Source organism: Cryptotermes secundus, unplaced genomic scaffold (genome assembly GCF_002891405.2).
Source record: "Cryptotermes secundus unplaced genomic scaffold, Csec_1.0 scaffold384, whole genome shotgun sequence".
NCBI classification, from domain to species: Eukaryota; Metazoa; Arthropoda; class Insecta; order Blattodea; family Kalotermitidae; genus Cryptotermes; species Cryptotermes secundus.
This window is the reverse complement of record NW_019731268.1, coordinates 741,260-757,376: the sequence shown is the minus strand read 5'-3', so window position 1 is coordinate 757,376 and position 16,117 is coordinate 741,260. Positions and strand designations below refer to the sequence as shown.

General features: G+C 42.7%; 1 protein-coding gene across 7 annotated transcripts in view; it reads right to left on the bottom strand.

Moving 5' to 3' along the window:
- Nucleotides 1-709: 709 nt before the first annotated feature.
- The window catches only part of LOC111866774 (matrix metalloproteinase-2), a 75,278-nt gene continuing 59,870 nt past the window's right edge, over nt 710-16,117 (bottom strand). The window contains exons 6-9 of one of the 7 annotated variants that reach the window (XM_023856018.1): nt 15,553-15,831; nt 14,902-15,083; nt 13,479-13,695; nt 710-3,264 (exon numbers count right to left, since the gene is read on the bottom strand). In XM_023856018.1, coding sequence (XP_023711786.1) covers nt 3,134-3,264; nt 13,479-13,695; nt 14,902-15,083; nt 15,553-15,831 — 809 coding nt within the window. In that variant the 3' untranslated portion in view covers nt 710-3,133. Of the gene's footprint in view, nt 3,646-13,478; nt 13,696-14,901; nt 15,084-15,552; nt 15,832-16,117 lie in introns of all 7 variants that reach the window. The other 6 variants (XM_023856020.1, XM_033752402.1, XM_023856019.1 and 3 more) reach the window with 6 other exon arrangements.

The following is a 16,117-nucleotide window of genomic DNA, read 5'->3' as shown; positions in this document are numbered from 1 at the left end:
GCTAGGATCCAACGAGTCCGCAGCACGAATCCTTCATAGCAGTGCTCATCATCCTCGGGGGGCATGAAGGAGACAATTTTTACGACAAATTCAGCTGAAATAATTCTTGTTTTGTCTGCATTTGATCATCTCGTCCGGATGTGCCCGTCAAAATTGTCAATCCAAATAAAGGGCCCCGTGTAGTATTGTCATTTTAAACTTCTGAATATCTAAATCACAATTTGGGTTTGGTAGTAATTACGAGTTGGTTGATCGTAAACAGTGATATGAACCAGAATGCAAAGGATTATATTTATTTCAGCAGAATGGTAGAGGGGGCATGACGGTTTGGCGAAACCCAAACTGGGGGCATCCACTGATTTGGAGGATGAAAAGGGGAGGGATTTGGATGGATTAGCAGAAGAGATGCGAAAGGGGAAAGTCATGGAGAAGTGACAAACATTAATGTGACGGGAGAGAACGTATCCTTTTGTTAATCTTTCCCCAGGCTCCGCCCGCTCGTCCTGATATCTGCAGTTCAAACTGAAGGCGTCAGAACGATTATAGCTAGAAGCTTGAGGACGGGCCGCGGTATTTTTATTTTCTGAACTGAATAAGTTCAAAGGGCAAAGCTATCCCTGTACAGGCTTTCGAGGGTCCCACATTTTCTGGACAATCGGCTCACAGATGACAGTGAGTTTGTCAGCCTTACACACCGGCAGCCCTTGAGCCCTAGGAAGATTCCTAGTGCTCATTTCTGTTAGAGGCTGGGTCGACTCCATGGCCATGGTGCGGCTGGAGGGATAAAGTCAACTGAAGAATTTGATGACTTCATCGGGAATCGAACCCTTGACCTTTCCGGCTTCTCTACTGCAACACTCTTGCTGTAGAGGATAAAATCCGTATCCTCATAAATAAGTTGTATTCCTTCAGGTTTCTGTAACCTTGTTATTATTTTTGTTTCTAATTAACTTTCCATTCCTAAGTGGCCGATAACGTCCAAATTAATAATATGCTTTTATGTTTACCGAATGCGGCGCGTGCTTCAAGAGCTGAAGGACATGACAAACAGGCGAGTGTTGTGTCCTTCTGCACACATATAGAGGTAACGTTACGCAACTTGGAGTTACCATCGGGGCGAATTCTCTAGTGTTAACACGTTGCATGTACGTAAGTTATGTAAAACGTCAAGAACGACAAATGAGTCTTCTATTTTAGTCTATCGTGTCTATTCTGAGAGTATTGATGATATTTGTATGCCGATACGTGAAGTATACTATGAAAAGGATACGATTTACGATTGACTATTTATGCGTATTGTTCGTGGGAGGTGGCCTTTAACGTCGGTCTCGAAGTTATCTTTCGATAATGCATATGATTGGAAAAGGAATACGGGAGAAATGAGAGAAAGTCAGTAATACAAACGCTCATGTAACAAATTATGAGAGTTCTCGTTCGATTCTCATCGGGTTATTACACTAAGTTTCTTGCATAAAGAACTGTCATAAACTCTTCATGGCCTTTATCCATTTAAGCGTTCAAGTTCACATCCTGCGTAGTTACAGCGAGCACAGAATAATAACTTCAGGCTTGTTTCACGCAGCGCTGGCCTCGCGTGTCGGATCTCCGTGACAAGCAGCCGCGCGGTCGTCTCCGACTAATCAGCTGCTAAGATGAAAGTGTAGGTGATCCTTCAATGTTCCGCGTTCACACTGCTTCCGGTTTGTCACGGATAACTGACAGGGGCACAGGGGTGGGGTGAGAAGTGCCCGTTCCAGCAAGCGGGAGGTCTCGGGTCGTTGCAGTTTCAACTTCACTTAGGAGTCTAGTTTCAAGTACAGCCAAATAGCTTACTCAGCCGTCAGCACTCTGTTTTCTTGTAAATCAAACCAGTTTTAAAACATTGTTCCTCATCTATCACAATAATTTCTTGTTCTAGTTTATATTTAGGTGCAACATATATATATAACCGTGCAAGGGAACTGATAATGATGCACGATCAGGTCCTGTATTATCAGCTTGATAAAGAAAGTGAGTACTTACATATTTGCTGGCGGTCCGTTCGCCATGTTGTCCGCCATTTTGACCACCATATTAGCGCTGCCAACCTTACAAGCTTATTTGTAAAATCTAAACATGAAGCCTGAATTTTTTAAGGTTTAAGGGTTTCTTAAGAAACGTATTCTTTACAAACAAGACAAAAACCCTAAAATATTAAAAATAGAAATAAAAGTATAGCCTTTTAAAAATAAAACCAAAATTCTAACCGTGTCGATTAGCGGGAAGAAAATTCTGAAGTTAGTAGATTTTAAGTCTCGTTTCTACACGTAAACCAACATGGCGGATAACATGACGTTGAATCTTGAAATTACTTAATTCACCGGCAAATAAGTAACTACAGAAAAATATTTTGTGTTAGACAGTATAATAGGTAAGTAGGCATTACAAACACTTTTAAGTATGTAAGATCCGGGGTGAAATTTTGAACACACAAATGCTGTAGATGAGGAAATACATCTGTTCTTAAAAGCCTGAATACCCTTGGATACCAGAAGTTTTACAAAATTTCACATTCTTGAAACATACTCTTTGTAGGAATTCATCAATGGTGTAATTAAGTCGATATATATATATAAACAACTGAGAAACTGGCTTCTAAACAAAACAATGTATTTTCTGTGAAGAAGAGACTCGAACCCAGAAGTCTTGTAAACCCGTTACTATTAGCTAATTTTATGAGATCGACCCCATTTTTGTGGGTCAGTAGAGTAATTCATAGGTTTACTTCATGTAGGGCTCAGCTGGAACAATACACACAGCCCATTTCTAAATGGTGAAACCCTTCATACGTATGCACCAAAATTAAATTAAGGAACATAAATGTGTCCCAATGATATCCGAATTTTACAATAGTCTGACGTAAGACACTTATAGCAACACACAGTTTTCCTTTATAATTCGTGAAATTTAATCTTTTGGAAAGAAATTAGAAATATGAGGATGTAGCCAATGAACTTCACTGTGTCCATGTATTGGGTTGAGGACCACTGCATCGCGCGCACAACAGTTTGTCGCACTGCCTCTATACCTGAGCTGTCTGGACTCCATTCTTGCGACGACGTAATAAATTAGATGTGTATAAGCTGGCTGTCGCTCACGACGACCTGCTCCACGCGAACAAATGCAGAATGGCCACCCCGATCACCAGCATGAAGTTCCTCGTCACTGTTCTGCTCCCACCGCTGACGTTTTCATTCTCGTCTCGAGGTATAGAATTCGTGTCGGCTGTTCGATCAATCGATCACAATTAGGGAACATTGTTCAAGTCACTCGACAACCTGCCCCCGCTCTGCCCACTCCCCGCGCTACCGCCACGTATTGTGCACTTCACAGCGTGTCTCAACTTACATTCTTTAAAAAGAAATCCCCGTGCCGTCCACTTGGGAACCCTTCCGTTCTGAAACCCAAAACGGCGTCTGATATGAAAATGTCTGTCTATTTATTTGAAAGCATCACTAGATTGTTTCTATAGTTAATTGTGTTTCTTACGACGTCGCGTCCGTTTACCTGGTGATGTGCGAAATTTGGTTGTTAGTTTTTTAATTCTTCGTTTTATTTACTTGCTAAAAATACCTGTAAAAAACTTTAGCAAGGTCCGGGTCAGACCTTGCCAAAACCGGTGATGATTAGGGTCAAAACTGAAAGGCGTGTGTCATGCGAATATACACTCAACATGCATAGCACACTACACACTTGTACAGTCCCGCGCATTTGAAAATGAACCAAGTACCACCTCTTTCATTCATTGGCCTAAATTATAATACTGAAGAATGAAAAAATAAAAGACTTGTACTTTTCTTTTAATGTCGTAATTAATTCATCTCTACTCAGTATTACTCCTTACAAATTTATTTCTTCAGATAAGAGACCAGCTTTCAGGTGAAAAACAAACAGCGGGCAGAATCACATTTGCATTTTTGCCTACCGTTGCTCTGCTACAAAAGTGTCTGCACGAAGTAACAAGAATTTCCTGAATATATTCCGCTCTAACAATTTCATAAACCGATAAATGAAATTTCAGAGCATAACAAATGCATTCATCATTAGCACGTCAACTCATTTTATGCGCCAGGGACTGTACAGTACAAGTAACTATGGTTGTCTGGATTCGAACACGCGTTCAGCACTAGATCTACATCAGGACTTTACTAATAATTCATGTTGCAGAGTGTGAAAAGTGAATGCACAGCTTCGGCGCCTTCATTTAATATGCTCAGAATATCCATATAATGTCTTATAGCGGTACGGGTAGTCCTGCCCACTTCGTGATATTCCTTGTAAACTCGCCAAAATTGTGTTTCACACTTAGTTTTAATAGTTCTCCATAGATGGCTACATTATAAAGCCATCTGTGGGTAACTGTTGAAACTAACTGTGAAACGCAAATTCAAGATGGCTTGCAACAAATTAAGGTTATGTCACGATATTTGGTAGGTTTACCTCATACACAGAACCAACCCCGGATCTAAGAGTCCAGCTAATCAACTGTATGCAAGATAGCTGGTCTGTTTCGTTCCTAATGAGCTAAATTTCAAACAACTGGATTGCTGATTTTAGGCTTTCACGATAGTTCATTGTTTATGGTTATTGTGCTCTAGGGTCTTTGCATCGTGTGGGTCTGGGCAGTGTTGCCGACATTTCGGTCGCACATACTGCTTCCATTTTCAGAGTTAGAGTAGGATGGGTGAATATTCACTGTTCGTCACTCAGCAGAAGAGCTGTGACCCAGTGAGGCGCCGGTTTTTTGCTACTGGGCGCACATAAAAGCACAAAGACATATGACTGTGTAACAGTGCAGTGCTTAGCGAACACACAATTCAGTTAATGACACAGTTCACTTGTTTACACAGAGATAAGGGTAGAGCTCCTGTCCTGGGTAACGGGCAGGTCAGTGGTCCACCATAACCACGGGAGAAGGGTGAGGTCTGTAACCGCCCCAGACCAATAGATCAGTGGGCAGGGGAAAGTTGCCAAACGGCCCTTTTAACGGCCACTGAATTAACCCTTAAAAGAACAGTCTGACAAATTTCTCCCTGTCCGCTGTCCATATTGCCCAGAAGTTGGTTATCAAACGACGCTGTCAGTATCGAGACCAGCAGTTCTGTTGGACCAATAACCTATATACCCACGAACACTCATCCATCTTACTCACTTCGATCCTGAAGACAGACACAACATGTACAGATGTACCTCCAAACGTTGTCAACAGTGACAAAATCCAGACGGAGCAAGAACCCCAAGAGCAATCAAATTCAAAGCCTAGATGATTTAGAAATAGGTAATTTAAGTTTATTGATGATGATATTACGCTCTTTTGTGTACCAAATTTTGGATTGCAATGAAGACATGCATTTTGTAATGTTGCGCCCAAATTTCAACAGTGGACTTTGTAACAATGCCTCTACAATCCGACAACACTCTTACTGTTTGAAGATTTGAAGATCAACTAGAATCAGCAAATTTTAATTCAGTCGTAACCTCACTCATGCCTCATTTGTTGTTTGCGGAGCTGAACTCAGTCAGTGAGATTCCGTCCTGCATTCTGGACTTTATACGGAATATCCTGTGTGAGGAGACATCCGCCCCAGAGCTTCCTTCAAAATAAAAATAATTCCTACATGCCTGTACCGAAAGAAAAGCTGTTTATATATGTGAAATGGTAATTTTCTTTCCATAAATATTGTAAATAATGTCTGCGCATAAATTTTCTCATTTGCTAATTCATTCGCACTGTATGATTTTTTATTATATGTCAGATAATAGTTAGTCTTCATAATATGTTCCCTACGATAAAATAAGTTTTTACTTAAACGTGACAATACCAGGTGTCGGTCTGCAAGACTGCGACAGCGTGTTGCGTTCTTGCTCTTTGTTTAATGTGGTAACGGGTTAGGGGGACAGAAGCTTCACTAAATAGTATTACGCCCTCTGTTAATAGATGTTTAGATAAGTTAAAAATAATTTTCTATGATACCCATATAATAATACACATTAGATTGTTGTTATTGTTATTGATCTCAGTATTATTATGACATGTCAACGCATTGTCAGGCAACGGCTCGGTAAACACCCCACGATACGTGCACGCAACAACAGTACGAGTGTTTATAGCTCGTAACTAGGCAACAGTCAGCGCGCCAATAGATTGGCGACAGTCATGTGACTTGTTTTGTGTGCGGTCTGCGCTACGCAAGAATAGAACTGTTTCTGTGCGTGGTCCGTGCAAGACGATATGAGATAATAGAGGAATGGAATTTGACGTCACTTGAGTTCCGAAGTTCCAAGGGAACAGCTGTGTGGCCAGAAGAGGAATTAGAAGACTTAGTATGTGAAGTTACAGTAATCTTGAGAGTGTAAGAACTAATTGTAGTTACGACTAGTGAAGATCCAATAAACCGATTCACCAATCCAAACCTGCGTCATAGTCACTGTGACACGACATTATTGTTAATTTCTGGCGGTTTCTCAGAACTGTTTTAGTGTTTACGGTATTATTTTTAATTTTCTTATTTCTCTTATCTTTGTTGTGTGAGGTAGAAATAGTTATTTTTCCACTGTGCTACTACAGAAACTGGCCTTGTGCCCGTTGTCTCTATGCTTTTATTTGCCTCTGATGTAATTAATAATATCTACACTGTGCTGTGTCTGTAATTGGCCTTGTTGCTGTTCACTCGGCGCATAAGTAATAAAAGAACTGTACTGAATTGAATTACGTGTATTATTCAGAAAGATTCACCGTTTAATTAAACACTGGAAATGACGGACTGCTACCTTACACTTCAGAAACAGTTTGTGGCTCATGGGCAATAGCGTGAGGGACACAGCATAGAGAACACTTGCATGTGCTGCTCTTCAGTCACAATAAATGCGTTTAGTAATTTATCTAGCATTTTACGTCTAGGGTTGAGTGATTACCTGCAATATTTTTATATTAAAATATCTCCTAGGAAACAAAATGTTTATAATGGTATTTGTGGAATATAGGCCCGTTGCTATGCAACGATTCCGAAACAAACAACTAAACAGCGACCGTAGCTAGACAGTGGCCCGAAAATAACAACAGAGGAATAGTGTTTTCTGCGCGGTCCTCTAGGCAACAACTGAACTACAAGAATGAGCGGTGTTTTCTATGCGGTGCTTGATGTTATAAGTGGGAGGAGCTGGGAGCTGCAGTGCAGCCAGAACGGTAGAAGTTTGATGTGAGATGGCCGCCAGCCTGAGAATGGAGTGAATTGGTTGGTGAGTGAACTAGAGAACTGCTGTGGTTCAGTCCTTGTGAGATGTTGCTGTGAGAAGCTGCTAACTGGGGCACGGGGGATAGTTCAGGAACCCAGAGTAAGAGGAACGTCCGCGTTGGAAGGCGCTACCAAGCAACGGCTAGGAAGCTGAGAAGGCCTTAAGTGTGCTGTGGTTAGTGACTTTGGAGTGTGTAACTCAGTGAGACTGTCGTAGTTTTTATATTCTGTAAGTGTTCACTAAATTCGTTCATCAATCCAAAACCCGTCAATAGCCACCCATACATGCCCTGCATTGTGACCATTGGAATATAATGACTTACTGTGTTACAAATTGACAGCTTTTCATTTCGTACAGTAGTACAAGAATTTTCAGTAAGCTGACTGGAAGCTCAAGGTCTCTGATATCTCCTATGAAGGCACATCTCTCTATACAACTACTGAATGGGTGAGACACACAGAGTTAGTGCACTTGTGACGTTGCTATTCTAGTAGCAGCAGTAGCAGCAGCAACCAGGCGAACTGGGGCGAGCTGGCGAGGGGCATTCTCAAGAGAACACGATGACATTGTACATGAAATTCAATATGGCAGTGCTCACAACATATGTGCGTCAGTATTGTACTCGCATGCATGCTTACGGCACCCAACAGGAGAAGCACGCGCCACAATCCGATGAAATTGCTAAAGAAATTATCAAAGCATTCGAAATGTGCATATATGCATTTCAGTAAATTTCGCCGAACTTCTCACAGCCGTCACTACGAAGAGTTAAGTCTACTGGGTTGTAATGACGTGTAATTTGGAGAGATATCGACGTTTCGGAGGAACACACGGCCCTCGATCTTCAGGGTATAGAGTAAGTGAAGAACTGAGCCAGCAAAGCACACGCGGTAAGCTGATTTTACACGCGCGGTTCGCTCAGCTTGCCGTCTGCTTCGGCTTACTCTTCGATCCTGAAGATGGAGTCGATAGCTTCCTCCGAAATGTCGAGCTTTCTCCAAATTTAATTGCGTTATAACCAAGAAGGCCGGACTTTTCGTCAAATGTTTATTTTTGGCATATATTTAACGATATGAAGTTCACTTAAATCCAAACCGAATGTGTTTCATGCAGATCCGTGATACACATTTCCTTATAATCATAGGGGGGGTGGGCACATTGTGAATTAAGCTAGAGTCAGATACATTCCATGCGCCTGATATTATGCATTCCAACACAATTCATGTGAATTTAATATAACCTTCAACATAATCCAACATATTCATAAATTTAAATTCAGAATTTTAATTTATTTTTTAACAGATTTAATGATTTCAGGATGCTGAAATACAACAATATTATATTTCTGTTTTAAAGTCTGATATGCCCATGTAACAAAGCATTTTTCGAAGGTTGAAGTGAACACCAGTGGCAGTGAACTTGTTGTAATTCAACCGGAAAGTCCATGTGACCTTAATATGTTCATTTTCGTTACAAACAATTTTTTCACTTCGGTTCCGAAAATATGCTTGTTTTAAAACGTATAAAACGGTTTTTAGAAACAGTCTTTTAAGCGTGTTACAGCCGTGACACACCCATACAGTGATTACAGACTTTAATGTTGATACAATTCTCTGATATATAAGATTTTATTAAAACGAAGAATCGACGGTAAGTGCTCTAAAACATCGGACGGACAGACATAGAACTATACAAATGGCCATAGACTTTAGTACACATTCGTGCGTTAAAAAACCTCAAGTAAATGAAGTTTTTTTATTACTAGTGGGGTGGGACTAAGTCCCTTGTACTGCAGCCACTTCTGGCCTATTATACCAGCCCCAGATAATAGGTGAGGGTGATTGTGGAGCAATTGGTGAAATGAAGATTGGCAGGGGAAACCGAAGTACTCGGAGAAAACCTGCCCAAGCGCCACTTTGTACACCACAAATCCCACTTGACCAGACCGGTGATCGAACCCAGGTCGCCGCGGTGGGAAGCCAGCAACTAACCGCTTGAGCTCTGGCGCGGCCCTAGTAAACGAAGTTAATACGAGAAGTTGAACAGTAAAAACTGAATGTTGTTTTAACTGTTTCCGACAAATAAAAATCAACCGACGAAAAATGTATCCAGTGTCAGATGTCAATTCATCGATTTCTTAAATGCTCATAAAGATATCAGCAGATGTCCCAATGCTGACGCACACATGAACACGTAACTTATCACACTACGTCATGCAGTCAGTTCAGTGGCTTATGCCAGTATTACTGTTAGAAATGCATGCAGTTCCCTTGTTACTTCCACCACATACAACACAGCATTTCATTATCTACTTGCAAGGTAAGGCAAAGTAATAAGAGAGGCCGTTTCACTTTGCAAGGTAAGGCAACCAGACAGTTCATTCTTTAACAACAGATTTTCCGGGAACCTTGTAAATGACAACTTATTTAAAAAAAAAAAAAGATGCCACATATGCCTGTATATATTTACAAAATATAACGCCCGCTCCGTGACAGTTGCAGCGAATTCGCGGGAACGTCGATAGAGGCGCTACAGTCTCCGCACTACAGCGACAGCTGCAACTCTGCCACTGCAGTCTGTATTAAAAGTTAAAGTTGTGGGCTTCTGGTTATGACACCTTATAGTCTGGTAGATGAATACAAACGTTTCGGAAGAACACACTTGCTACATCTACAGAGCAGAATGTGGTACCCTCTGCAAGACTATACGGCGTCATGTATAGTATTAAATTACTTTTCGAGATTTTCACGGCGGCCATTGTTCAGATTCTGAAGCTGGTAGCAGCATGGTCCTCCGAAACTTTAGTATCCGCTTAGAAAACTACAGTTATTTTTTACTAATGGTACAGCAATTCTGCTCTCTGTGGGCCTCCATAAAGCAAAAGGGGTCAGTTTGCATGTAGTATTTTTGCAATAAAGGCATTCAGACAACGCAAATGCGAACAATAATTTAGCCTGTCTGGTTGTCCTAAGAAACGGAAATCCACAAACAAATAAATTACGTTATGGCATGTACACTTCAGTTAGAATAGACATGCAATTATCCTAATACATACAGACAGACTGTCAACTGTCGTCATTCATGACGTCAGCTGTAGAGGCGAGGGTGGGGATTTGTTAATATATTAAACTGAATCTAAGCTACACGTTGCTGACACTTGCTACTGGTATGGCCAATTTATTTTGCTATTCTGCGCAGGACAGACAGAGCTCATTATCAAGTAACATTACCTTCCAAAAGTATGCACCGATTTTCATTACTTCAGTGATAATATACGCCATGTTTTTCTTAACTTGAAATTAATCTGAAGTAATGGATTACTTTCATATACAGTCCGCTCCCCCCCTAGATGTGGGCTCGGCCACATATAAATAACCGTTAAACAATATAGAAGAAATCGAAAAAAATATTTGTTCTTAGCGGGATTCGAACACGCTATCCAAGCCTGCATTTAACCCATCACTTAATCTGGAAAGTTCTTTGGCTCCTTCCTCATCCCGGAATTTTCGCACATGCGCACCGGTACCCACGTAAAAATAATGAAACTTTATACCATTCACTACAGGAGCTTCTGGGTGTTCAGATGCATGTGAATGTTCTGAGTCATCTCTACCTTCTTACGTTCTTTGGCATGCCAGTGTTTCCATCGCGTTTTATTTCATATCATAAGCAATTCTGTCATGATTACTATTTTAAATCATGTGGAATTTACGCACAAACAATTGCCTTGCATAAAATTTTGATTCAGTACACAAAATTACAGATCGCAGCCACCCCAACATCCTGATTTCACTGCCCCCTGTATACCAAGTCATCTCAGTTAGGGGCCAATTTTAGTTTATTAAGAACACTGCAAGTGCCATGCACATTAACACATAACAGTAACATGCGATTTTAATTCGGAGGTAAGGTAAACAACTGCCACTGAAGCTCAAATGAGGCATTTGTTGCTCCAGAAAATGTTAGGGTAAAGCTATCCGATCTCGCGATATACCCCTATATCGTGATGTGGTATTCTTACCAACAAATTAACGTACGTGTTTCACAGTTAGTGTCAACAGTCCCTGTAGATGATTCCATTGTGGAGCTATGTAAGAAAAATTGCTAAAACTAACTGTCGAACACACAACCAATTTCGCGGTGAATTTGTAGTTTGTAGCATGAAATGATTGTCACGCAATTGGATTTACCTTATATATCATGGCAGCCCTTGTTATGTTAATGAACACGTATATCGCAATTTGTCTTTCTGGCCATGATTAATTTGCAACAAGAATGTGACCCTTTTTTGTATCCAAACATCACTGTATACGCGACTGATTTCTGTGACGCCCTGTATCAGTTAAACTCGGCAATCAGACGACGTTCTGAAACATTTCCTTAGCTTATCCATTCTCTTCTGACGTTACTGTCTCATCGCGGTTGAGGTGGCAACACTGCCGAGATGCGAATGCGCATGGGCCGGCGGTGCCTTTTACAAGCCGTTTTCTTTCTGGTTATAAAAATTACATTCTATCGATCTCTTGTTCCTATCGAGACCATCAGTTGGCAGATATCTTACACAACTGTTTATGGGTGCCTAAATAAGGGGGCCAGACAAGAAAGGTGCCTGCAAACAAACGCTTAAGCATCGTATGGACCGGTATGGACTGCCTTAGGGATTGTGCATCTCTATAGCGAAAAACAGACAGGGCCACATTTAAAATCGATATCATGCCTCTGTGGTCTAGAGGTCAGAGTTACTGGCTACAGATCCAGAGGTCCCGGGTTCGATTCCCGGCGCTACCAGATTTTCTGAGAAGTAGTGAGTCTGGAACGGGGTCCACTTAGCCTCGCGAGGATAATTGAGTAGCTACTTGAATGGAAAAGTATACAAAACCGAGATTAACGGCCGCGGGGATTCGTTGCGCTGATCACGCGACATCCTCTATCCGCTAAAGTTGGCACTAACATCGCCGACAAGCGGCGGTCGCTCGTTAGGTATAGTTCGCTTGCGGACTAAAGTCACAGGGTTTGTATCAGTTTTTGATGTTAATATTTTATATATTGCTTTCTTAAAATTGTGGTCTTTTGAGCTGTGACATGCGAGTATGCTTATGGTTCAATATTGAGGTATGTCTCTCCGAAACGTCGGTATCCGACCAAAAGACTACACGGTGCTACGACACAGAATATGACAATCTTAACCATCACCGCCTCAAGAAACTCAACATTTGTATATTATCTGTCTTTTAATTTTGATTTTCTTTTTTAAGAATCCGGGAGGGGCTACATAGAGTGTCCTAGGAGGAAAGGTCAATATTCTGGGGGTCACAGTATCAGTTATGCTAAGCAAAATGTGTGTATGTGCATGTGTCCTATTCCGAACGGTTTCCGAGCTAGAGCTATTTCACCGTACAGTTCCATATTGTTGAAAAGAAAGAGAGATTACGTGCTGTTTGTAATACTGGTATTTGCTATTCAAGTGACAAAGTTGGCACAGTTTACCTAGTGCAATACATTTTCGAAAATTCCACCGTCAGCATCAGTGCACTCTGCAACCCGTCTGGGGACATGGCGTGTTGCTCGTCTGTACAGTGTACAGTGAAATAGCTCTATCTCGGAAACCGTTCGGAATAGGAAACATGTACATACATATACACCTTTTTGCTTAGAATTACCGATACTATGACCTCCCAGGATACTGACCTTTCCTCCTGGGTCACCTGTATAAGTGTCTTTCCCTTCTCTGCTGGTGCCCATGACGACGTAAATAAAATCCGTGACATCAATGACTGTTTCCGAATTCCGTGCTTCTTCTAATTGCGACGTTTCGAGAAAAGCTATTTTGATTTTAACCAAGCGCGGGGCTGGAGCCGCACGCATGCTCAAGCCGTCTCTGTACCTAACATCACTCAGCTGTTCTACCCTGGTCCGGTTTTTCCTCTCATTCTCAATGATCTGATTAAGGCATTCCGAAGTCAAGGTCACTCATTGTCCCTGCTTTTCCTGGTTATCTCATCTAAGTCAGAATACCACGGCGGGTTGCATCACGATGACTTTACGAAGGCTGTATAGTTACTAGGGCACGTCTATCCATTCAGTGTTACTCCTGCCGCTAAGATCGGTAAGGCCTATGACCAGTTGGCGTAACCAGTAGAAAGCCGACGTGGCAGCCGGAAGCAGGGCCTTTGCCACGCTCTGGAGATGCTGACCCTCCTCACCTGCGTCTAATATGAGATCATCCACGTCCGAGTTATGGAGATCTGCATCATCCCCCCGGGAGGATCTCCGCGTTGTATCCCCAACCTCAGCCCCTGACAGTCCGGGGTACGATGACCCGGTCAGGAACCATCCTTTATTACCACCGCTCGCCGCCGACTTGCAGCCGAACCACCAAAATCCTGCAGGTCGTGGGAAAGCAGGATCTGCCGTATCGACCTGAAACACAGAGCAGTCATCTGTCAGGTTGACACTGACACTTGCGAGATGAAGGGGCGGAAACGGACATACATACTGCGCATAGCATCAGTTCAAAACGTACAGGTCACTAGCGCACCTGTGTAGTGATCAACTGAACTAAAGTAAATAAAGTAGTTCTGTTTTGACTCAGGTAGTAGTTGCTGATCAGACTCGTACACTGTACAGGTCCTTGGGCTGAGCGTGAGGGCAAACGAGACTTAGGGGAACAGTGTTTTCAGGAGCATTGTGACAGGGAGGGAGGGTGACGCACCTTAAAATTTGGCCCAGTGCTTAGCTAATTAAGCACTACGTCATGAAGACGTGTGGGGGAGTGGATGTATATATCCACGTTTTCTTGACCTCGGCGCTGCTTGGAGGTGAGTGGCCAGCTTCACGCTCCGGCCGCTTTATCCCCGGGAAAGAATCCTCCGGTACCCGTTTGGTAGGAGGCTTAGTGGGGCCCCAGAGCCGGTCTAGACGACTTGAGATGGGAACATTCTTCACCTTACCGAGACTGAACTCGGACCCCTCGGTCGTCCAGCCTGTAGCCAGTTGCTATACCGGCTGCAATATCAACTAAGCATTCCGTTGAGAACGACCAAGCCCAAGAACNCAAAAGAAGTACAGTATACACCATCGTGAGAATCCTTTCAAGTCTGTCTAACTTCCTGCAGTGTCCCTCATTGCTCTCCGATATTTAAAAAAAAAAAAATAGAATTTATAGACAATTTCATTGAAACTCCACAGAGTCAAATTTCGTGGAGATACGTCCAGTGTTTCTCGCGCTGTTCCATGCGGACGGACAGATGTGGCGATGTGCAGCTACCGGTTGCGGACACGGCACAGATCAGCTGGCCGAGCATGAAGTAGGCTGTGCAATTTAAACGCCTTTCTACATTTACTACAAACGTGGGACTGGCCATAGAATATTCTTTGTTTGTGTATTAGCGTTGAGGAAGCCCACAAAGACTCTTTTCATTTCCTGGAACTACAGAAGAACTGATGCAGCTGGATCGGCTTCAGCCACATTATCAGTTACTGGCGGCTTGTGATGGCAGTCAGAGAGACCTGCCCGACTGTACTGTAAATGTGTGTGTATGTAACTGCACGAACCAGAGTCCTTTCTGAGAAGCTTGTAGTCACTCAGCAGGTCAGAGCTCAGATCAGAGAAACATGGGGGCTCACCGAGAAGGTTCTGTCATTGAACCGGTAGTAGTATCCTCGTTTGAAGAAGTATGTGTAGCCATTCGTGTACTGAAGTGCAGCGTCCAAATTGTCCGGTATTCCCTCCCAATTGGAGATGGGCTTCGGATATGTTTTCTTCACGGGGGGCTTCTGTGACGGGTCGAATCGCCAAAACTTGCTGCCTGAAATCAGATCAGAGGTTCATCACACACACATCAAACCGCTGAGGTCATCACGCGAATCATAATTCGTTACAGCTCTTTCAGTATCATCGGCTGCATAGCGTATCGTGCTAGTATGAAAATAAGTAATGAATTTGAAAGGACTCGGGAGGAAATGGTTATGACCTCATCGACGAACTATCCTGGAATTTACGGGGAGAAACTGAGGAAAAGAACGAAAAAGCTCAGTCATGTTAGCCGGTGTGTTGGCCGAGATTTGAACCTAGAATTTCCCGATGGAAATCTACAGAGATACCAGTGGACCAGCCTCTTCGGTAAATGGTGATACCACACATGCCAAATAGCTGAGATCAACAAACATGTCTGAGTTCAGTTTATAAATTCGAGACTAGACGGGCTATTTGTCGATGAGATATTCGATACTCTTCACACAGATCTATCGGCTCAGAAAGTCCCAAATTTAACTCACCCTTAAAGAAGTATATCTTTCCATTACCACCCCAGACGAGGGCTGCGTCGACGTTGTCTGGAATTCCTGTGAATCCTTCTGAGATCTGCTTCGGGTAATCGCCGTCCATCTTCTTACCGACGTAGCGCCAGTACAGGGAGCCCTTGAAGAAGTATGTCTTACCATTGCGGTAAGTAAACGCGGCGTCGATGTCACTAGGCAGGCCTTGCCAGCTCTTGGAGATGAGTCGCGGGTACCCGGCAGCTAAGCCTTCCTCTGTCAGCTTCCAGTAGTGCTCACCTGCCAACAGCGGGAAAGTGTAACAGCTGTATGAGTGTGCGTGCATGAGTACGTCAGTATGTGATTGTGCGTGCATGAGTACGTCAGTATGTGACTGTGCGTGCATGAGTACGTGTGTGTGATTGTGCGTGCATGAGTACATGAGTATGTGATTGTGTGTGCATGAGTACGTGTGTGTGATTGTGCGTGCATGAGTACGCGAGTATGTGACTGTGCGTGCATGAGTACGTGTGTGATTGTGCGTGCATGAGTACGTCAGTATGTGATTGTGCGTGCATGAGTACGT